Source organism: Cololabis saira, chromosome 17 (assembly GCF_033807715.1).
Source record: "Cololabis saira isolate AMF1-May2022 chromosome 17, fColSai1.1, whole genome shotgun sequence".
Lineage (NCBI taxonomy): Eukaryota > Metazoa > Chordata > Actinopteri > Beloniformes > Belonidae > Cololabis > Cololabis saira.
Genome location: NC_084603.1, coordinates 4,918,337 through 4,939,015, shown reverse-complemented (window position 1 = coordinate 4,939,015; position 20,679 = coordinate 4,918,337). Strand labels below are relative to the sequence as shown.

Here is a 20,679-nt window from a genome sequence, read left to right as displayed (position 1 = left end):
TTATTATTATTATATTAATGTACTCCAAAGCCCAAACAGTGTGACAAAAGGGAGCATTGTTGCTGGTGCAGCTGGTACTCCCTCCTACTGTATAAGCACGCGGTCTTCAATAACTAGAGGTGATTAAAAGGCTCTGTCATTATTCTTTTACTCGTTAAGTCGGGCTCTCGAATTTCAAGTGTCTCCTTTTACACTCCTGAGCCGCCACATTCATCATGGGACTGGGCTAAAGTTTTGAAAGTTTTATTGCGGCCGCTAGAGGAGGATGCAAAAACAAAAGTTGAGTGTGGGATGGACCCAAAGGGCATCTAGCCCCAATACACATTCTGAGGAGAGGAAAAAAAATAGACGGGGCATGAGTCGAGTTTCTCTCTTTCCTCGTTTTTTTTAACGCGGTTCACCACATTTCATTCAGTTGGAAACTCCGACGTCCTGGGCGTACCTATCAGGTTTTTTCTTTTTTTTTTTCATGACAGAGGAGTAAGGTGAGAGACGGGGTCACAGCCCCATAAATACTTGCTGTGCCGGAGACTTTGGATGGATCCTGGAGGAGTAAATACTGCCGAGGAGAGCGCGCACGCACGAGGGGAGAGCCTATTTCTGGACAAGCTGATCATTCATTGATAGATAGTCAAACTGTAAAAAGTTTGAAAGTTGTTGGGTGATTATCATGGGAAATCTATGATTCCTCACTGGAAGACTTTTAAAGTTTTTTTTTGTCTCCCAGAGTGCAATGTAGTTCAACTTAACATCCCAAAGTGATCCACTGGTCAACATGAAGTCTGCGCTTCCACCTTTGAACCGTGCGCTTCTTGGACTTGCCTGGAGCTGTTTGAGTTTTCTCTCCTGCGCTCATTGCGGTTTAAGTGACAACCATGTGCACTCCAGTTTTATATACAGGAGGTTGCGCAACCACGAGCGCAGGGAGATCCAGCGGGAGATCCTCTCCATCCTGGGCTTGCCGCACCGGCCCAGGCCCTTCTCCCCCGGGAAGCAGGCGTCCTCCGCGCCGCTCTTCATGCTCGACCTATACAACGCCATGGCCGTGGAGGAGGAGGCGGAGGGCTTCCCGCAGGGCTTCCCGCAGGGTTTCCCGCAGGGCATCCCGCAGGGCATCCCGCAGGGCGCGGGGAAGAGCCTCGGTGCCAACAAGGCTCAAGGGCATGCCAGGAAAAGCTACTACAACCCGCAGCACGCTGGCTATTCCCGGGTGACGCAGCCCCACCGAGCGACCCCTCTGCTGGGCCACAGCCCGCTCACCACGGCGCACGACAACAACTTCCTCAATGACGCCGACATGGTCATGAGTTTTGTCAATTTAGGTGAGTGTCATTTAAAATGTGCTCAATTGCCAGCGTGTTGTTTTAAATCAAGATGAATACATTACTGAATCACTAGAAATAAGAAATAAGAGGGTTTTGAATTTACATTAGGTTATGTGGAGATCAATTGATCAGGAGTGTGAGTCTGTTTTTTTTTTCATTTTTCTTTTTTGTTTGTTTTCTTCACATCTCAAATTAATTTGGTTTCAATTAATGCAGGCTACTTTAAACAACTGGGTTTCAGTTAGATTTACTTAGGGAGAAACATAAGATTGGATAAATTAGATCCAGTTATGGTCTTGGGTGATAGTCCAGTAATAAACAAAGAAAAAAACTTATTTTGTTAATTTCCTTATACTTTCAGAATAATTTGGCACATTTTGATAATGTTTCAACATCCTGAATTAAATTGGATCCCATACTACTAAAACTGTGCTTTGCATCTTATTTTCTTCTTTTTTTTAAATCAATAAATTATTAGCCTACATCTGTTGAGGAATGTAAATATACAGGCCTACATCTAAATGTGAACATCTGAACAGGTTTTCATACATTGTCCATTTTCTGGACACTGAGAAGCTGCTTTTGCCCCTTTTTTTGTAAATCACCTTTGTATTTATTTATTTATTTTACCACAATAAAGATCTACATTTCGATCTTATCAATATGTGCTGCATTCTATAAAAACAGCAGCTGATCTTTGAGGCGATTGCGTTTGTTCAGTAGCTGTGACCCTTAACCCAGCAGTTCAGAGCAGCTTATCAGATGACTGTCTGACCTTGAGAAAATTGGTCTCAATTATTTCCTGTTGTTAAAAGGGGAGTGATATTGATGAATGTCTGTATTTGAGGCTTTGTACCTAAGAGAAAGCGGTAGCTCTGTTTATCTAATTGTGCCATTTAAAGCTTTTATTTTGATGTATATATAGTGTTCTGCGAGGATAATTAAAGTATTTTTCACAAGTTATTCAGGGGTGGACAATGATGAAACACTTCAGAACATGAAACAGATTAAAAGCCTCAAACATGATGTTGGGATCATGGTGATTAGGAATTAATTTACTAAAATATGGATTGAAACAAGTAAGAGATGAATTTTTGAAGCATTGCTTGAAACGATAATCGCTCACCTTGGTCTGAGCCCATCTGTTTCCACTTACCACTATACCAGGGCATGTACACTGTCAGCCTTGAAAGCTCTGCTCTCCTTCTGGCGACTGTCAGTGAACTTGCTCAATGGGGCTCTTTCTTTATTACAGTACGCTCAAATACAGTGACTGACCTCAACTGTTTCAGAAAGCTCTATGTTGCCTTTCATACAGTTTTTGCAGGTTTACTGTAACCACCTGAACTTTTAAAAACAAATCAATAAGAACTTTGCCAATAAAAACTCGAGCGACATTCACAAAGATGACGATGTGGCACTGAAGTGCCAATCGTTTGATAATCTTATCACAGGCCTGGTAGAACAGACTGAATCTAATTGATACGGAACAGATCAAGATGCACATTCTTGGCAGGGAGTGAAGTCATTATTATTGAATCTTTAGCTGTTTGAAAGTTAAAAGCTCTTTGCTCTCAGTGGCACTCCTGCTTCAGATTACAGCCTGTGGCTAATATAATGGAGCATACTGAGTGGGTAAAAGTCAGGCCTGACCTCTGACCTGTTTGTGCTAAGTAACCACAGACCCCCGCCCCCCCACACTCGATATATATCAGTGAAACACACAGCATGATATCGCCACCAATCTCAGGACATCCGCTAACCCTAGCTGCGTCCCTCTTTCCTGCTTCCAGGTAACATTGTGAGACATTTGTGGTCACTTTATCGACATGGCGCTGCCTTCTTCTTTAAACAAATATTAGTGTAACACGTGGGAAGAAATAGACCATATATTTCTAGTTGTATTAGAAATATTTAGTCTTTAAGATTTAGGATTGTAAAACACTCCAGGGATTTTGCCAGAGGTCAGCTGGAGGTCAGAAATGAGGTTAGAGTAGACGCTCACATGGCAGCGAAGAATCCTGTCTGGTCTTTTCTCTCACTTGAGGAGCAGACGAAAGTGTCTTTAATTGAAATCAGCCTGTTTTTCTTAACTGACAGCCCATTTATCACGGCCAGAGAATGTAGTAAGGCACACAGTAGAGGGCCTGTCTGGGAACTGCTACCTGTATTCAGTTGACGGATTTAATGAACTGGAAAGTGCTTTTGTTGGTAGTCAAAATGTTTGGATTGGAACTTGGATGTAAAAGAAGATGTGATAAATTATTCTTTTTATGTACATTAATACTAGCTTTTCTCTTCGGAGCAACGCAAGTAGCCGTTCAGGAGGTGAACTCATATTTTCTGTTGAGATTTGCTGGCTGCAGAAGTGAAGTTCAACATGAAATATTTTCTTTCCCAGTGGAGAGAGATAAAGATTTTTCTCACCAAAGAAGACACTACAAGGAGTTCCGTTTTGATCTGACTCAGATCCCAGATGGAGAGGCTGTGACGGCGGCAGAGTTTCGGATCTATAAGGACCGCAGTCAAGCCCGCTACGACAACATGACCCTGAAAGTTACAATATATCAAGTCATTAAGGAATACAACAACAAGTAAGTACCAAATAGACTAAAAAATTTCAGATAGTAGAGGGTTATCAGTAAGTGGATTTTTAAAAGTACTTCTGGGTGTAAAGATCGAAGGATATGAGTACAGTTTTCAATTTTGGGGTCAAAAGCTATAGTAACATCAGTACACAAACTCCTGGATCAAGTAAAATGTGTCAGAAACTGTGGTCTGATACTAAATTCAGAATCCATTTGGAAAAGATTTTGCTGCAGATTTTACAGTCGAACAGAGACTTCCACTTTACTGTCAAATTGGGTTTGCACCATTACTATTCAGGTGCACTTACGATGCAGAGCGATTGCACAGCAGTTCTGAACGCCCCCCCCCCCACACAACATCATGATGAATCCCTTGATGCTAATGCAGGGAGCAGAAGCAAGTACAACACCCAAGCTGAACACATGGTTACTGAGGACTTTTTCCAACCGCAGCTTAGCCACAACTCGGCAGGGCCAAAGGTGAAAAACAACTCCTGTTTCCCGACTCACAATCTTAGAGTGTGGTGGTTGAGAGTGATGGCTTTCATGACAGGATGCATACATTTTTGACCTCAATGCATTTCACCAGCATGTTTGTATACATATATAAGTCATGTCGAGCCTAAACCTGGATAAACAAGCGTTTTTTTAAAGAATATTCTTCCTGTTTCACGACATCACAACGTAGGTGTGTTAATGTTCGGAGAACCAACACCGTGCTTATGAAAATCACTTCTTTTGAATTACAACTGAAAATGAATAATAATAATATTATTGATAATAATAATAATAATAATAATAATAACTAGAAAATTTCTGGAAATTTTGATATGGGCATGCCCTACCGCCCATTCGAGCCCTCTCGCTGCTCTGGTTTGGGGCTGCAGTGTTTGTGTTCGGGGCGGTTTTATGTCAGTTTGAGGTGTTTACGGTTGTATTTCATTCATTCCTGTGTTCCCAATAGCTATTAATGGGGCGCGCTTTTTGCCGTCTAGCGTCCCCACGGTAACGCTTTTGACTGAGAAAAGCAATGCCCATCGAGGCCCGATGGAGACGCATCCAACGATGTATGCCATGCATGGGTGCACGTTCCGGTTCAGGCTACGTTAACGGATAGGTTTTTTTTCCACCATGGTTTTAAAAAACCCATCCGAATGAATGGGGCCATTTGGCATGGATTTTACATTAAACTTTCCTTAAATCACAGCTTCATGAAATTTTAATACGTTGAAGGTCACAGCGTGCCGAGTCAGGGAACATTTGTATGATGTCTCTACGATAATCTGTTGCCTAGCAACAAGCGTCCAAAGTCAAACGGAAATTAAAAAAAAAATGAAAGGTCAATATCACAAAAACTTAAAAAAATGGCATAATGAGGTTCTAGGCTCCGTTAGTGCCAATCGGGCCGAGTGTTTGAAAGTTTGAACTATGTCTCTACGATAAAGTCCGGCCGAGCAATAAGCGTCTGAATTTTCGCCTTTTTTTTGGCTTTTTGGCATCTAGCGTTGCCACGGTAGCACTTTTGACTGAAAAAAGTAATGCCCATCGAGGCACGATGGAGACGCATCCAACGATATATGCCATGCATGGGTGCACATTGCGGTCCGAGCAGTATTAACAGATTGTTTATTCACATGCTCTCCCATACAAATGCATAGGTTTTTGTTGCCATGGTAACAAGCCCCATAGGATAGAATGGGACAATTTGGCTTTAATATCTCAAAAGCTGTAAACGAGAGCGTAATGAGACCTCAGTATGGTGTAGTCCACATCAACCTGAGTCTTTTAACGTTGGAACAAAGTCTCTGCGAAACCGCGTTTCCGCGCAACAAGCATCCGAAGTTCCGTTAGCATCAAAATGAACAATGTGGAATATCTCAAAAACCGTAATAGCAAGCATGACGAGACTAAAATATGTTGCAGTACAAAGCGTCCCGGGTTTGTCAATGTTGTAATGATGTCTGTACGATAAACCGTTGCCTAGCAACAAGCGTCCAAAATAAAATAGATTTTTTTTTTAAATTGAAAGTTAAATATCGCAAAAACCGTAATAAGTAGCATGATGAAGTTTTATGGTCCTTTAGTGACTATCGGGCCGAGTGTTTGAAAGTTTGAACGATGTCTCTACGATAAAGTTCGGCCGAGCAATAAGCGTGGGAATTTTTGCCTTTTTTTTTGCTTTTTGGCAACTAGCGTTGCCACGGTAACCCCTATTACGGAGAAAAGTAATGCCCATCGAATCACGATGGAGACGCATCCAACGATGTATGCCATGCATGGGTGCACGTTGCGGTTCGGGCCGTATTAACGGACGAAAAAAAGTGCGGAATAAGAATAATAATAATAATAATAATAAAAACTAGAAAATTTCTGGAAATTTTGATATGGGCATGCCCTACCGCCCATTCGAGCCCTCTCGCTGCTCTGGTTTGGGGCTGCAGTGTTTGTGTTCGGGGCGGTTTTATGTCAGTTTGAGGTGTTTACGGTTGTATTTCATTCATTCCTGTGTTCCCAATAGCTATTAATGGGGCGCGCTTTTTGCCGTCTAGCGTCCCCACGGTAACGCTTTTGACTGAGAAAAGCAATGCCCATCGAGGCCCGATGGAGACGCATCCAACGATGTATGCCATGCATGGGTGCACGTTCCGGTTCAGGCTACGTTAACGGATAGGTTTTTTTTCCACCATGGTTTTAAAAAACCCATCCGAATGAATGGGGCCATTTGGCATGGATTTTACATTAAACTTTCCTTAAATCACAGCTTCATGAAATTTTAATACGTTGAAGGTCACAGCGTGCCGAGTCAGGGAACATTTGTATGATGTCTCTACGATAATCTGTTGCCTAGCAACAAGCGTCCAAAGTCAAACGGAAATTAAAAAAAAAATGAAAGGTCAATATCACAAAAACTTAAAAAAATGGCATAATGAGGTTCTAGGCTCCGTTAGTGCCAATCGGGCCGAGTGTTTGAAAGTTTGAACTATGTCTCTACGATAAAGTCCGGCCGAGCAATAAGCGTCTGAATTTTCGCCTTTTTTTTGGCTTTTTGGCATCTAGCGTTGCCACGGTAGCACTTTTGACTGAAAAAAGTAATGCCCATCGAGGCACGATGGAGACGCATCCAACGATATATGCCATGCATGGGTGCACATTGCGGTCCGAGCAGTATTAACAGATTGTTTATTCACATGCTCTCCCATACAAATGCATAGGTTTTTGTTGCCATGGTAACAAGCCCCATAGGATAGAATGGGACAATTTGGCTTTAATATCTCAAAAGCTGTAAACGAGAGCGTAATGAGACCTCAGTATGGTGTAGTCCACATCAACCTGAGTCTTTTAACGTTGGAACAAAGTCTCTGCGAAACCGCGTTTCCGCGCAACAAGCATCCGAAGTTCCGTTAGCATCAAAATGAACAATGTGGAATATCTCAAAAACCGTAATAGCAAGCATGACGAGACTAAAATATGTTGCAGTACAAAGCGTCCCGGGTTTGTCAATGTTGTAATGATGTCTGTACGATAAACCGTTGCCTAGCAACAAGCGTCCAAAATAAAATAGATTTTTTTTTTAAATTGAAAGTTAAATATCGCAAAAACCGTAATAAGTAGCATGATGAAGTTTTATGGTCCTTTAGTGACTATCGGGCCGAGTGTTTGAAAGTTTGAACGATGTCTCTACGATAAAGTTCGGCCGAGCAATAAGCGTGGGAATTTTTGCCTTTTTTTTTGCTTTTTGGCAACTAGCGTTGCCACGGTAACCCCTATTACGGAGAAAAGTAATGCCCATCGAATCACGATGGAGACGCATCCAACGATGTATGCCATGCATGGGTGCACGTTGCGGTTCGGGCCGTATTAACGGACGAAAAAAAGTGCGGAATAAGAATAATAATAATAATAATAATAAAAATAAGAAAAGGGAAACCTTTTCTGGGTACTAATTTACGCCTTCATTTTCATGTTTTTCCTCATTTTTTCGGCCGTGTTTTACTTTTTGGGGATTTTTTTTTTCCACATCAGTGCGGGGTCATGCTGTACACCCGCTGGTGCGCAGTGGGACTTTTGCGACTTTAGCATGCTAGCAGCATTGCCCTTTGGGCCATTCTGGACGATTGCAATATGGTCATGCCACTACTTGGCATGCCCATAATAAGAAAAGGGAAACCTTTTCTGGGTACTAATTTACGCCTTCATTTTCATGTTTTTCCTCATTTTTTCGGCCGTGTTTTACTTTTTGGGGATTTTTTTTTTCCACATCAGTGCGGGGTCATGCTGTACACCCGCTGGTGCGCAGTGGGACTTTTGCGACTTTAGCATGCTAGCAGCATTGCCCTTTGGGCCATTCTGGACGATTGCAATATGGTCATGCCACTACTTGGCATGCCCATAATAACAATAATAATAATAATAATAATAATTATTATTATTATTATTATTATTATTATTATTATTATTATTATTATTATTATTATTATTATTATTATTATTATTTATTTCTCACACATAAAAATGTAGCACAAAGTGCTTTACATATTAAAAAATAGATAAGAATATCAGCATTAAACATGTAAATAATTCTGTCTGACTGCATTGAATCAAACTCAATTACATTACTTTGTATCATATCTTATTGAGCCAAATTAATTAGATTAGAAAAGAGGAGACTCAATATATAAAATTATAAAAATGATGGTTATATGTACAGTAACGACACTTTGTCCAAGTACTTTTGACTCTCTGAAATGTAGCTTCTTGAAATGACTGTTATTCTTATAGTAAAGAAGAAGAAGAAGGAAAATAAAAAAAATATATTGATAGTATTATCTCTCATATATTTACCAAATAAAGAGTTTTAGTTGAGGATTAAAAAATAAAAAGCAAAATGCAGGATTTTTTTTCTCATATGTCAACTGGAAATTATTCTAGGTTTGTTTGCAGACAATTATTTATTGCTAATGAAACAAGAATGAGATTTAAAAGTAAAATGAATCCCTTATAATTATTATCATATGATTCATGCATATATATATATATATATATATATATATATATATATATATATATATATATATATATATATATATATATATATATATACATTATACATATACATATATATATATACATATATACAGTCAGACTTTTTGTATTTTGAAAGGGTGAGACAAAAATGTTCATGTCTAAACTATTATTTCCCTTTAAAAAAAAAACCCAAAACCAACCCAAATAATCAGCTATTATCCTTTCGAAGTTGAAACTTTCCACTTCCAACAAACATCCGTCTATCTCAAACTCTGCTCTCTTTCACTCGCACCATGTCTGCCTTTACAAATATAGTCCTCGGATAAAGAGAACGCCATTAGCGAGCTGGCCACTTGTGTGGCTTGGAAGGTCTATCAGTTATCACTCGTCTTGTGTTGCCTGCCAAGCTGGCTGCGTCCCAGCTGAAGAGGGGGGGAGGGTCTCCTCTGGGTGTTCCCATGGCCACTCGTATGCCCACAGCCTGCCTGTCTTAGCAATATTACGGAAGTTTAAAGCATGACATAGCTGAATACACAAGGGTGCACTTAAAAGTAGGCCCATGTTTGCGTGCCAAAAATGTGTGTGGGTGATTGAGGGGAAGATATGGTCCTCCTGGGCTTTGAAAAGGTCCAAGTCAATGGACTTTGCCATCTTAATGGGGGAAGAGTGCTCAGTTCTTGTTTTCACATATGTTTTCACAAAGAATAATGCATTTGAATTAGTGTTCAAAAACAGGAACAGGAACAGAAATTCAATATATTTCTTGACATGACGACCGTGAGGAATGCATATTTCTCTAATACTGCTCATTTGTACAGCCATATGCATCCTTCTGTGTTGTAGGTAAATACAACATATAAATTGATCTCTGACAATGTTTCACCTATCAAAATAAATGTGGTTCACTTTAGAAAGTCCATACATGAACTGACAATATCATGAATGAGAAAAATATATCTGAAAATATGTAAAGGATAATGCCCGACGAGGTGTACATTAACATAAATATATGGACGACGCGGGGGCGTGAACCGTGCGTGAATCCATATATTTATGTTAATGTACACCTCGAAGGGCATTATCCCGCTTATACCATGGTCACTTAACAAAAAACATAAATATAAAATCAATTATTCATGCTTTAATGTGTTTTCAGTTGAAATCATTAGTTTTATAACGAGCCACAGCTGAGCGGCTGAGCGGACTATTTAATCTCTCGTCTGCAGCCGTTGCAACCTGGTAAGTTACAAAGTTTCCTTGGTAACACCTGAGGGTCTGACTAATACCTGGAACCATCACTACCGTCCCATAAGGTCCTTATGCAATGGACACAGTGTTGACTTCTCCAGTAAGGACGGACCTGAGATACGACTTAGCAATGGGAGATATTCTAGTCCGCTCAGCTCCACTCGACTATTTTCTTTTCTCTCCTCTTCTGCATCCCAGTCATCAAAATTGTTAAATTCACCAAATTAATTAAAAGAAATGACAAAATCAATCATGTCGCCGTCCTGCGGTAGCCGGCTCTTCTTCTCTGAATCTCCGTTGCCGTGGTTACCACTTGGCAGTTGATCCAGCGCAATGATATTAAAGATATCAGGCAATTTGACCAAACTTGTTTTCTAGGTGTAGGTTATAAATTAATTATAATGTACACCTGCCAGCCAATCAGAATCGACTATTCACACAGACCGTGGTATAAATATTTATATATAGGCTATAATATATATATATAAAAATATATATCTGTCTATATTTCTATAAGTCAATATCAGTTATATATCTAGTTTATAAAGACTGCAAATTAGCTGAAGCTAGACGTCTTGCATGCATCACATTTTTCATTCTTTGTGACAATGTGTATGTATCGTCCCTGTTAAATAAACATTAAAATAAAATAAATATATAACTTCAGTCTTCAACTGCACAAAGAAACCGCTCATTCCAACATTTCTTTACTCTGAAAATCACTTCATCACTTTGAGGTAAATGTTGCCATTAAGGTTTAAGATGCAAATGATTTCTTAATTGTCGAAATGAGAGAAAGAAAAAAAAAACTAATGTGCATTTACGTTTCTAAGATCAGAGCTGCTCTATTTCTGTGAACACACATTAACCCTACTGTAACCTCATCCCTAACCTAAATCCATGTAATATTCAATGAGTGTGGACCCGCAAAATTAAAGAAAAGAAAAGAAGTTCAGGTGTTCCTTGTTTTGCCACGAGCGACACCCTTTGGAATCTTTGGCCCCTTTTCCATGCAAGACACAAACAGGACCCTGGAAATACAGGAATTCACTGAATTGTGCCAAAATCCATTGTGTGAGGTCCAACTTTCGATATATTTATTTTATTTTTAAATGCTAGAGTTGATTTTCTGATAGACTGATTTTAAATTACGCTGTTTCGTGATTTTGGTGAAATAAACTCCAAAGGACACCTTTAAAGTTAAGGAATACCTTTAACATCATACAACTACATGCAAACCTGATCTCAGTCCAATACAACAGCATCACATCTCATCTTAAACTGGAGCTGAACTTTGCTAGAAGGTACACATTTTATGTTACAAGAGAAAACTGACATACGAGTACAATTCTCAGGGGACAGATCTGGCTAAAATATGTAGGCGTCATCTTTATCAGGTGGTGTCCTCTGACTTCAACTTCCTCTGTGGAGCAGTACTTTTAACCACAGATTAAGGTGCCGGATAAACATTTTTCCTCTTGAATACGGCTTTGGGATTAGTGAATTTTCACCGAAACAAATCGGATTACTGCACAAAGTAAGCTTAAAACTGTGGCTTTCAAAGAGGAAGTTCAGCAATGTGTCCCTCATAAGAATTAATCTTGAGTTTTATTACACCTATAATAAACACAAGTATAGTTCCTGAACTGTTGGGGCCATGTGGGAAGCCTTGGTTGTTTCCAACTAGTACCATATAACCACAAAAATCTAACAGCTGTTGCTCCGATCTGCCACTTGAAAGGAATCCAATGCAAATTGCAGAGCAGGGCTTTTTTCAAACCCAAGACCTGATTGATGCTTTGTGTCAAACTTGTGCAGCGTATAGACGTGATTCATTACTCCTGAAATGTTTTGTCCATAGAAGTTTTTACCACAAAACTGAAGATTGTTACAAGACATAGCTTTTACAACAATGGCTGCAATACTTTTTTCTTTTTTTTGGCATGTACAGCAGACAAAATGATCTGGTGACTTTGACTGAACGTGCTTTTAAAAAGATGCTTTGTTTTACAAGGATAAAGAGGTGAAAAAACGTTCATAAAGTGAGTGAGAGTATCTTTATGTAACTAATTGCGTCCAACACCCGTTAGACACAAACTGATTATTTGATATGGATGTCCTGTTAATTGTTTTCTCTGACCTCCAGAGATGCTGAGACGTTCTTGCTCGACTCCAAAAATGTCCAAGCATCTGATGGTGGCTGGCTAGTGTTTGACATAACAGCCACCAGTAACCACTGGGTGATGAATCCACAGCTGAACCTGGGCCTGCAGCTCTGTGTGGAAACTGCAGATGGCAAGTTAACTTTACTTTTTGTTGTTGTTAATTTAACATTTTCCCAGATTTAATTTATACCCTCGGTTCATGTTTTAAGACAAGATGCAATATCTATATTTGATGATAGAGGGGGGAAAAAGGTGTTAATCCACCTCAGGAGAAATGTTACAACCAAACATCTACAAACTAGGATTTGGCTTCATGAATATTTGTATTTGCATGTCAGACTCGGCATGAAGGCAGCCACCAATAGCCAGTTTCTTCAAATTTAGTTTTTTAAAGTTTTATTTACCTTCTGTTTTTTTAAAGGAAGAAGTATCAACATGAAATCTGCTGGAATCATCGGGAGGAACGGGCCCCAGTCCAAACAGCCGTTCCTGGTTGCTTTCTTTAAGGCCAGTGGGGTGTTGCTTCGCTCCGTCAGAGCTGCTGGTGGGAAGAAAAAGAACCACAACCGCAATAAATCTAGTAATCAACAAGAATCTTCAAGGACACTAAAAGCCGGAGGTGTGTGTGTGCTCGTGAAGCAATCCAGATCTTTTCTGGGCAGACTGACATCTGAGCGCTGTATTCTTATTAGTTTAAATGTATTTTTACATCTCTTTATGTTTGCCTCAAAACCATTATTCTATTATGTTTGACGCTAAAAAAAAAAAAGCATATACGGCAGAAAATAATTATATAAATGTATTCATTGCTACTATATTTTTCAAGGAATATATAAAAACCTAAGTACTTCAAGCATGAATGACGGCTGTTGATGTCTGGTTTCCCTGGTGTACAGATGAATGATTTTCTGCAGCTCTACAGTTACAACATCAATATTTTCTGTCATAATAAATGAGATTGAAAAAAAATAATTTTTTTTTCAGATTATAACACCAGTGAACAGAAGCAGGCCTGTAAGAAGCATGAGCTCTATGTCAGCTTTCGAGACTTGGGCTGGCAGGTAAGACGCAATTATTTCACCCGTCTTGTAAAATATATGTTGATAAAACTAACACGTGAAAGCCGAAACACAAGAAATGACCCTTTTTTTTCTGAAGTCGGGGTCCCAGAAATCGGATTAGTTTCATAAATAAATGAACCTAACCTTTCGATTTTTTTAAAAACCTTTTTTCATGAAGGATTGGATCATTGCACCAGAGGGCTACGCAGCTTTTTACTGTGATGGGGAATGCTCGTTTCCTCTCAATGCTCACATGAATGCCACAAACCATGCAATTGTCCAAACCCTGGTGAGTATTCCTGGGAGCACGTGTGTATTGCGATGAAATCATATTAAAGGTTATAAACAGTGTTATCATGCATTTGAAACTCTTAAACCTGCTTTATGTTTGCTCTCGTTTATAGGTCCATTTAATGTTTCCTGACAATGTGCCAAAGCCATGCTGTGCCCCAACCAAACTCAACGCAATATCAGTACTTTACTTTGATGACAGTTCAAATGTTATCCTGAAAAAATACAGAAATATGGTCGTCAGATCATGCGGGTGCCATTAGTCGTGAGGCTGTTTAATTTATGCAACCTGATACGGGAATCGCTGGAAAACACATCTGCTGCAGGTGTGGTGTGATGTACAGTATTATGTATATATAGTTTTATTACATAATTTATTTTCCTTTTTTGAAAATAGCACTGAATATTGTGATATTTAAATGATTAGGACAAAATATTGAGTTTACTTTATATCATTTACCTTCTGTGTCCGTTGGCATATATTCTTGTCTGTGTAACATTTATGGTTAAACTGTCCACTGGAGTCATTATTGTTCTGTTTTTTTTTCTTTTCACCTGTAAAATTGTAAATTATACTCATTATATACTTCATGTCTTTTCTATTTCTTTTATTAGTTAAATGCCCAAATGTATTGTCCATATATAATTAATATAAACAGAATAATGTCATGAATTAAAGGACCATAAGCTGATTTTATTAATAAAAAAATTAATTAAAAAAGGGAAAAACATCAGTGTGATACTTTTGGTACAAACATCCCATAACAGACTGTATTGTTTTAATGAACTAACTGCCTGGAACTTTTTTCAAGCTACCATTTCAAAAGTTTTTATCTTTTAATTTGTTTTTTTTTAACTTTATATGAATATGTTTTTCTCTCATTCATGAACTTTAAATGCCTCATTTAAGCTCCCCACTTCCATCCAGATGTAGGTCCTCCAGCCTCTTCAGATTCATCTTGCTCTTTTGTGTTTTTGTTTGGAGCTCTACGGATGTTTTGCATTCTGTTGCCGGACTACCATCTCACAGTTATAAATGTTTAGCAAGCATGACATAAACTGTTGACATACTGTTGGGGAGTGGTGGTGGCGTAGTGGCGCGGTGAAAACAGTAAAAAGAAAAGAAACTCATGTGCATTTTGTAAAGTTATATTTTCTTTTTTCCCATTTTCTGCTCCATCTTTCTAAAACCATTTTCACCTCCAGAGAGCACAGAGGAGACAATAAACAAAGCACAATGGCAGTTGTTACATTTCCATTTCATTCAGAATAAGCAAAACTCCCAGAGATGTTGGGCCATTTCCAGAAAAGGTCTCTGATTACTGGAGGATTTTTCAATGGTCTTGGAAATGTAAGGATTAGGTTAAGGATTAATATTTGTTTAAACAACTGTGCTGACCTTCACTGAACACAGGATATGTACTGTTGCACTTTTTCCTCCCCCCTCGTTCCCAATATTTTAGCTTTTTTTTTTTTTTTTTTTTTTTTTTTTTTACTCTGACATGGCAGAACATCGAGCGGCTGTATTTCACTTAATTAAAAGCAGTGGCTGGCCTACCCAGATGTTATGCGGGTTTCGTCTAAAAGGCGTGTTGACATTCAGTGAATAGAAGAGGCCACCTGTTAACTTAACGCTTGGCTTTAGGGGTGATTTGCATTCCTGCGGCCTGTTGCCTGGCATGATTGCTCCTAGCACTTAACAATCCCATCGACTGTTTAATATCATGGCTCCTTTCCAATACATCTACATTTCTTCCTTGTCAGAACTGCGGGATGTGCTATGAATGAGCTTCTATTTAAGTTCGCCAAAACAACACAACCTTCTCGACAGCACCCGACTGACCACATGAAGAGAAAGGGTCACAATTGCCATACTCAGGGCAGATTAATATGGCGGCTCCCTTCTCCTCTGGGACCCCTGCGGCTTGCTTGGACTCTTAAGGTGCTTCAACATTTATCTGATCAGCTCATCTAGTGGCCACTTGTGAAACATGCTGGAAAAAGGTCAAAACCCTTGCATGTTTACTCTCTGTGAGGGGCTTCTTCTGAATTATTCATAGATCACGTTCTTTCTAGCGTATGCCACAACACACTGCAGGCTTTACGTAAATACAGTTACGTAATATCCGGATGTGTTTCCAGGTGCAGATATTAAGTTGTTGTTTTTTTCACTACGGAGGTGTTTATTCTCTTACCTGATTGAGAAAACAGACATGTCCATGTCAACAGCTGCTAAGAACATGTGCTCTTATTTCATTAAAGAGAGAACATCCTGCAGCGCAGCAGGCTAACGCCTGGCCGCCTGTCAGAAGTCACAAATGCTCGGTTCAGGACATTTTAATGTAATCCAAGTCGTCGCCAGCAGGAAGCGCATTGATAAATACTGCAAAAACTAATACAAAACACTGATATAACAGGCCGCTAATCTTGTCAGACCACTGACAGAGATGGTATCTGCGCCGGAGGCCACTCCATGTCCTGAACAATATGAGAAGCACAGATTAGACCACAGACGACGGGCTTTTTTATATCTTGTTCTCTGTTTCAAAACTGAATAAATGCTGGTCAGTTGAGTAATTCCTCATCATCCATGATAAAATGATTCAAAGATTATTTTCAAAATGGTACATTTTAAATTGAAATATGTGCAAGTTAAGGTATAAGAGAAGAAATAGACAAAAATACACCTAGAGTATAAAAATTAAACATTTGTTTGCAGTCTTAGAGGAAAAAATATTCCTGGTTCTGTGACTGACTGTCTTTAATTTGATCAGTCACAACAACTGTCAGCTCTGATACAGGCAGCTTGAGATGATTGACATGATTCTTATTCCGATCAGGTTTCAGTCAAACTAATATAGTTTCACAAAATATCCGTTACTGTTCATTTTGTTTAGTAATTCTATGTTTCATCAGTTTTCCCAGTGTTAACCAGGGATCCTTTTCTTTCCGTGGCTCAGAGTTTATTTTCAAAGTGTCACCTTGCAGTCCATCCACAAGGCAAGTGAAATTGTATCTAATAAAAATGTTGTGCAGTTTACCTAATTCATCTCCCCACATATGGTTCTCCTTATTCTGATGTCGTGGGTGGCCTACGACTTCCATACAGCTCAATCAGTCCCTCTTGAAAGGGAGACCATATGGGTCACATTTTTACATGTTGTTTGGTATGACAAGGCTGCAGCAGACCAGCGAGGAATGTGTCCTCGCAGAGAGCAACGCAGAAACACTCTAATGTTTGCTTGTTATTCACATGTGCACATTAAGATACCCGAGCCAGAGAAGGGAAGTTTTTGTGTGCTCAGAGTTACAACAGACGTCTTGTGAACCAAACTGTCACTTCTCATTACTATTATGATCGGCACCTGTGGATTTATTTTATCTTATCCTTTTAGCTTGGCATTAAGTTATTAAGAAGTAAGTGTATTCCTCAGTTAATCTAACAAACAAAATCATAAATTTCAACATGGTATTTACTTTAACGATGTGAGACAGATGTACACACATCAGTTGTTTTTCCTCTGACATTTTTTTTTGTCTGAAGCTGTTTTCTTCAAACATATTTCTCATGAAAATCCATAAAGCATGTACATTTTTACGATTCTTTTGTGGTTATGTCCAAGCCATAAAAATTCCTGACATGATATTTTACCAACTTCTCATTTATTTATTTTATGTAGGTTAGTTAAGCCCTTTTGTTTCCAATCTATGGAGCAATTTAGATCAAAGAACATGTCAAATAAATGCAAAAAAGAGGTTCAAAGTTAAACACAAAGCAAAGGAGACGCCCAGGATATTAAACTATTTCTGAAGCCAACGATGTGCCTATACTATATTAGTCATGCTGGTTTATTGTGTCCCCAAGGTTTCAAACCCATGTTTATCGTGCCGCTGAGGGAAGGTGCATCAGGGCATAATTATGAATGCTGGGAACATGAAAAAGAAAACCGGGCCGACAACATACAGTTCTCCATAAACACATATTCATCTGTTCAAATTTAAAAGAAATTTAAGAGGCATCCATTCATCCATCGCCTTTATAGGCCTCTTCATATTCAGGGTCATGGCGGTCTACTGGAGTCTATCCCAGCTTTGTTTGGGCAAAAGACAAGAGTACATCCTAGACAAGACTGATGTTATTTTAACAACGGTTTTACTGTTTACTGCACATTTTATTTGCTTGTGTATGTATCTTGTATGTTATAGTTTTAGTTGACATGCTGTGTCACGGATCAGGTGTTCTGTATTGCATAGTACTGTGTCAGCAGTGTTGCCAGAGTATGCAGATTCACTGGGTGGTTTTGGCTTTTATTTTGTAGGTAAAATAAAGTTGTGTAGGTGAATAAACTTTGGGATGGACTTAAAATATTGAAAAAAAATATATAGATTTCATAATTTGGAATGTTTTGTGTGTGTGTTTAGTTCAAATTTCACAGCTTCTAGGCTGAAAACCATCAGCTGGATCTGGCAACGTTGCCAGATAGCTTTAGATTTTCATCTTAATTGTATGAATTTTTGTATAATTTTATTGAAAATGCTTAGTACAAAAATGTGTATCAAACTGAATATATGCAATAAATTCCAAAGGAAAGCTACATACTGTATTAAAAAATGCATCTTTATCAAAGATCTTTGACTTTATTAAACATATCAAAAGAAAAATAAGTTGGACTTAGAAGTGTTAGGTCGTTTTCGGCACTGATTATGCTACTGCTATCAATAAAGAAGGCATTCAAATATGTCAACACCAAGGGCTTGACCCAGATCATGTGTATTCTGGCAGCTGTACATTTTTGCTGTGAAATTCAATTTCTCCCACCGAGGATAAGAATACAATGAAGGAAATCTCTGTACTTTACGATGCAAGTGGAGCCATAATCCAGCCATGAAGCCCTCCACGGTACGATGTAAAAATCTGCACAGCAAATATCCAGCTGCTTAAAAACATCTGCTTGAATACATCTGTGACAAAGTGGCGTTGAAGGGTTCCTTTGTGGAGATTGGATGACGTGATCATTTTGCAGCCTGCTGATAATCAACCAGTGAATATAACTCTGTTTTTGATCACGCTTTCTTTCAACTGCAGACTATTGTTCATTGTTACAACCAGGCGACATCCACAGCCTCATTTAAGAGAGCGAGAAAATGTAATAAATAAAATTATGCCTAGGCGGCCCTTTATATGATCATGTGTGGACGCAAACCTAACGCATCGATCAGTGGCTTGTGTGACTTAGAGCCACGGGGCGCTCGGCGGTATGATTACAGCAAGGATAATCTTTAACACACATGCTGTCTCTGAGGGGTGCTGTGGAAATTTTGCTCACCGTTGCCAGTCTTCTTGAAGACACCGTATGATAGGCTTCTATGATAGACTATATTGTATGCAAAAAATAAATTAGTCTGTATTTACTTGTTCTTCTGGCACTAATCTAAACACAATAGAAATGAAAGATAAAAAGCTTGAAGCTTTAAACCCAGCAAAACCCTTTTATCTCCCCTGACAATGAATACTACTTTCAGGGTGATAGTAAATTGCAATTCTCTCAGTACCTTGACTCTCTTGTTACAGTTCAGTTAAATCCACAATGCAGAAATTGAAGTAGGGTGGAGGATGAAAATTGATTTAATCTGGTTCCTGTTTTCTTTCTTACCCTTCATTTTCAGTACATATCTGAGCGCTTAAAACTTCTTTCATGCCATGCCGAAATCTGTACTCCATAAAGTGCTGTTTTTCACATCTGTTTCTTTCTTAGTATAATAAAGAAAATAGTCCCTCTTGTCTACGTGATTTTTTGTTTCCAAGTTCAGAAGCATGGTGAGACATTTGCAATGCTTAATTTTTAATATCCTGAAACATTCATCTTTTGCCTGGTCTTCAAAATCCTCATGTGTAAAACATATTTTTTCTCTGGAGGTGCTTCCACAGAAACGTCTCTTTTCCTGACAGACCATATCTGTTTCCCTAATCTACATAAACTTAGAAACTATGTTTTTGGTTGTTTTTTTTTCTTTTTTTTTTTTTTTTTTACAGTTGCAACTTTAGATTGTGCAGTTGAATCTGTTTGTCAGTGTCTGGTTTTTAGACCGAATATCTTTTTTTTTTTTTTCATGCCACTTTTATTTGAATTGCTCAAAAAAGTAAAAGAAGTCGGCCAAAAAGCAGGGCATGCTACTCTGAGGTCTACAGTATGAGCCTGCAGGTGAGCTGTGGATGTGAGTGTCCGTCCACGTTGAGAGTTAACCTGAGTTACCTGCAGATACGGTGTGTGATGTCATCAACTCAGATGACAGGCTACAAACACAACACTGAGACTCTTTCAGTGAAATACCTGGATATTTCTACCATACACCTCTCTCTTTGCTACACTTTAAACTTTATTATTAGATTTGCTTTTTTTTTTTTAATTAATGCATTGGTTTTGTTTTCCCTTTGTGGATGAATAAAATGTTTCAATTTAAATGTAATAACCTGAATGGGTGGATCTGGTTGTAAACTTTAAGATCCTAATTGTTGATGCTTTAAAAAAAAAAAAAAAAAAAAAAAAACAACATGTGGTTATCCAATACTGAAATCTGGCACATGGGCTCCCAAAGATTCCTGCAGCTGAAGTATAAGAAAGCTACTAATTACAGAAAAAATTAACTTGTTGTAAGGTTTAAAGTTTATGCAACTTGACATTCCCCTTTTACAGATGTCAGATGTCTTATAATTAGTTTTCATAAAACATCAATCTCATGTTATAGTTTAAAGTCTCTGCTCACCTGCAGAACATTGACTCCTTACAGAAGGAAAACCCCTGAAGGCCAGAAGTGACTCTTCGCAGCTGGTTTTGGTACAGATGAACCACAGTTGCTGAGTTTCTTTGAGGGGAACAAAAGCAAAATAACAGTTAAGTGATTACTGCAGTTATCGTAAAAAGATGTTGAAAATGCAAGAAAAGTTTTTCTTGAATGGACCCAATATTGCGCTAAA

General features: G+C 38.7%; 1 protein-coding gene across 1 annotated transcript; it reads left to right on the top strand.

Annotated features, from left to right (window-relative positions):
* The first annotated feature begins 330 nt into the window (after positions 1-330).
* On the top strand, positions 331-14,711 carry bmp5 (bone morphogenetic protein 5). Its single transcript, XM_061745203.1, has 7 exons — positions 331-1,322; positions 3,727-3,919; positions 12,333-12,481; positions 12,773-12,970; positions 13,336-13,412; positions 13,591-13,701; positions 13,817-14,711. Exons 1-7 carry the CDS (start codon positions 776-778, stop codon positions 13,964-13,966), a joined length of 1,425 nt encoding a protein of 474 aa, XP_061601187.1. The 5' UTR covers positions 331-775; the 3' UTR covers positions 13,967-14,711.
* The last annotated feature ends 5,968 nt before the right edge of the window (positions 14,712-20,679 follow it).

Coding starts and splice junctions, on each gene's coding strand:
- bmp5 (XM_061745203.1), top strand. CDS start 776: ATGAAGTCTGCGCTTCCACCTTTGAACCGTGCGCTTCTTGGACTTGCC. Junction 12,971..13,335: donor AAGGACACTAAAAGCCGGAG/GTGTGTGTGTGC, acceptor TTTTTTTTTCAG/ATTATAACACCAGTGAACAG. Junction 13,413..13,590: donor TTCGAGACTTGGGCTGGCAG/GTAAGACGCAAT, acceptor TTTTTCATGAAG/GATTGGATCATTGCACCAGA.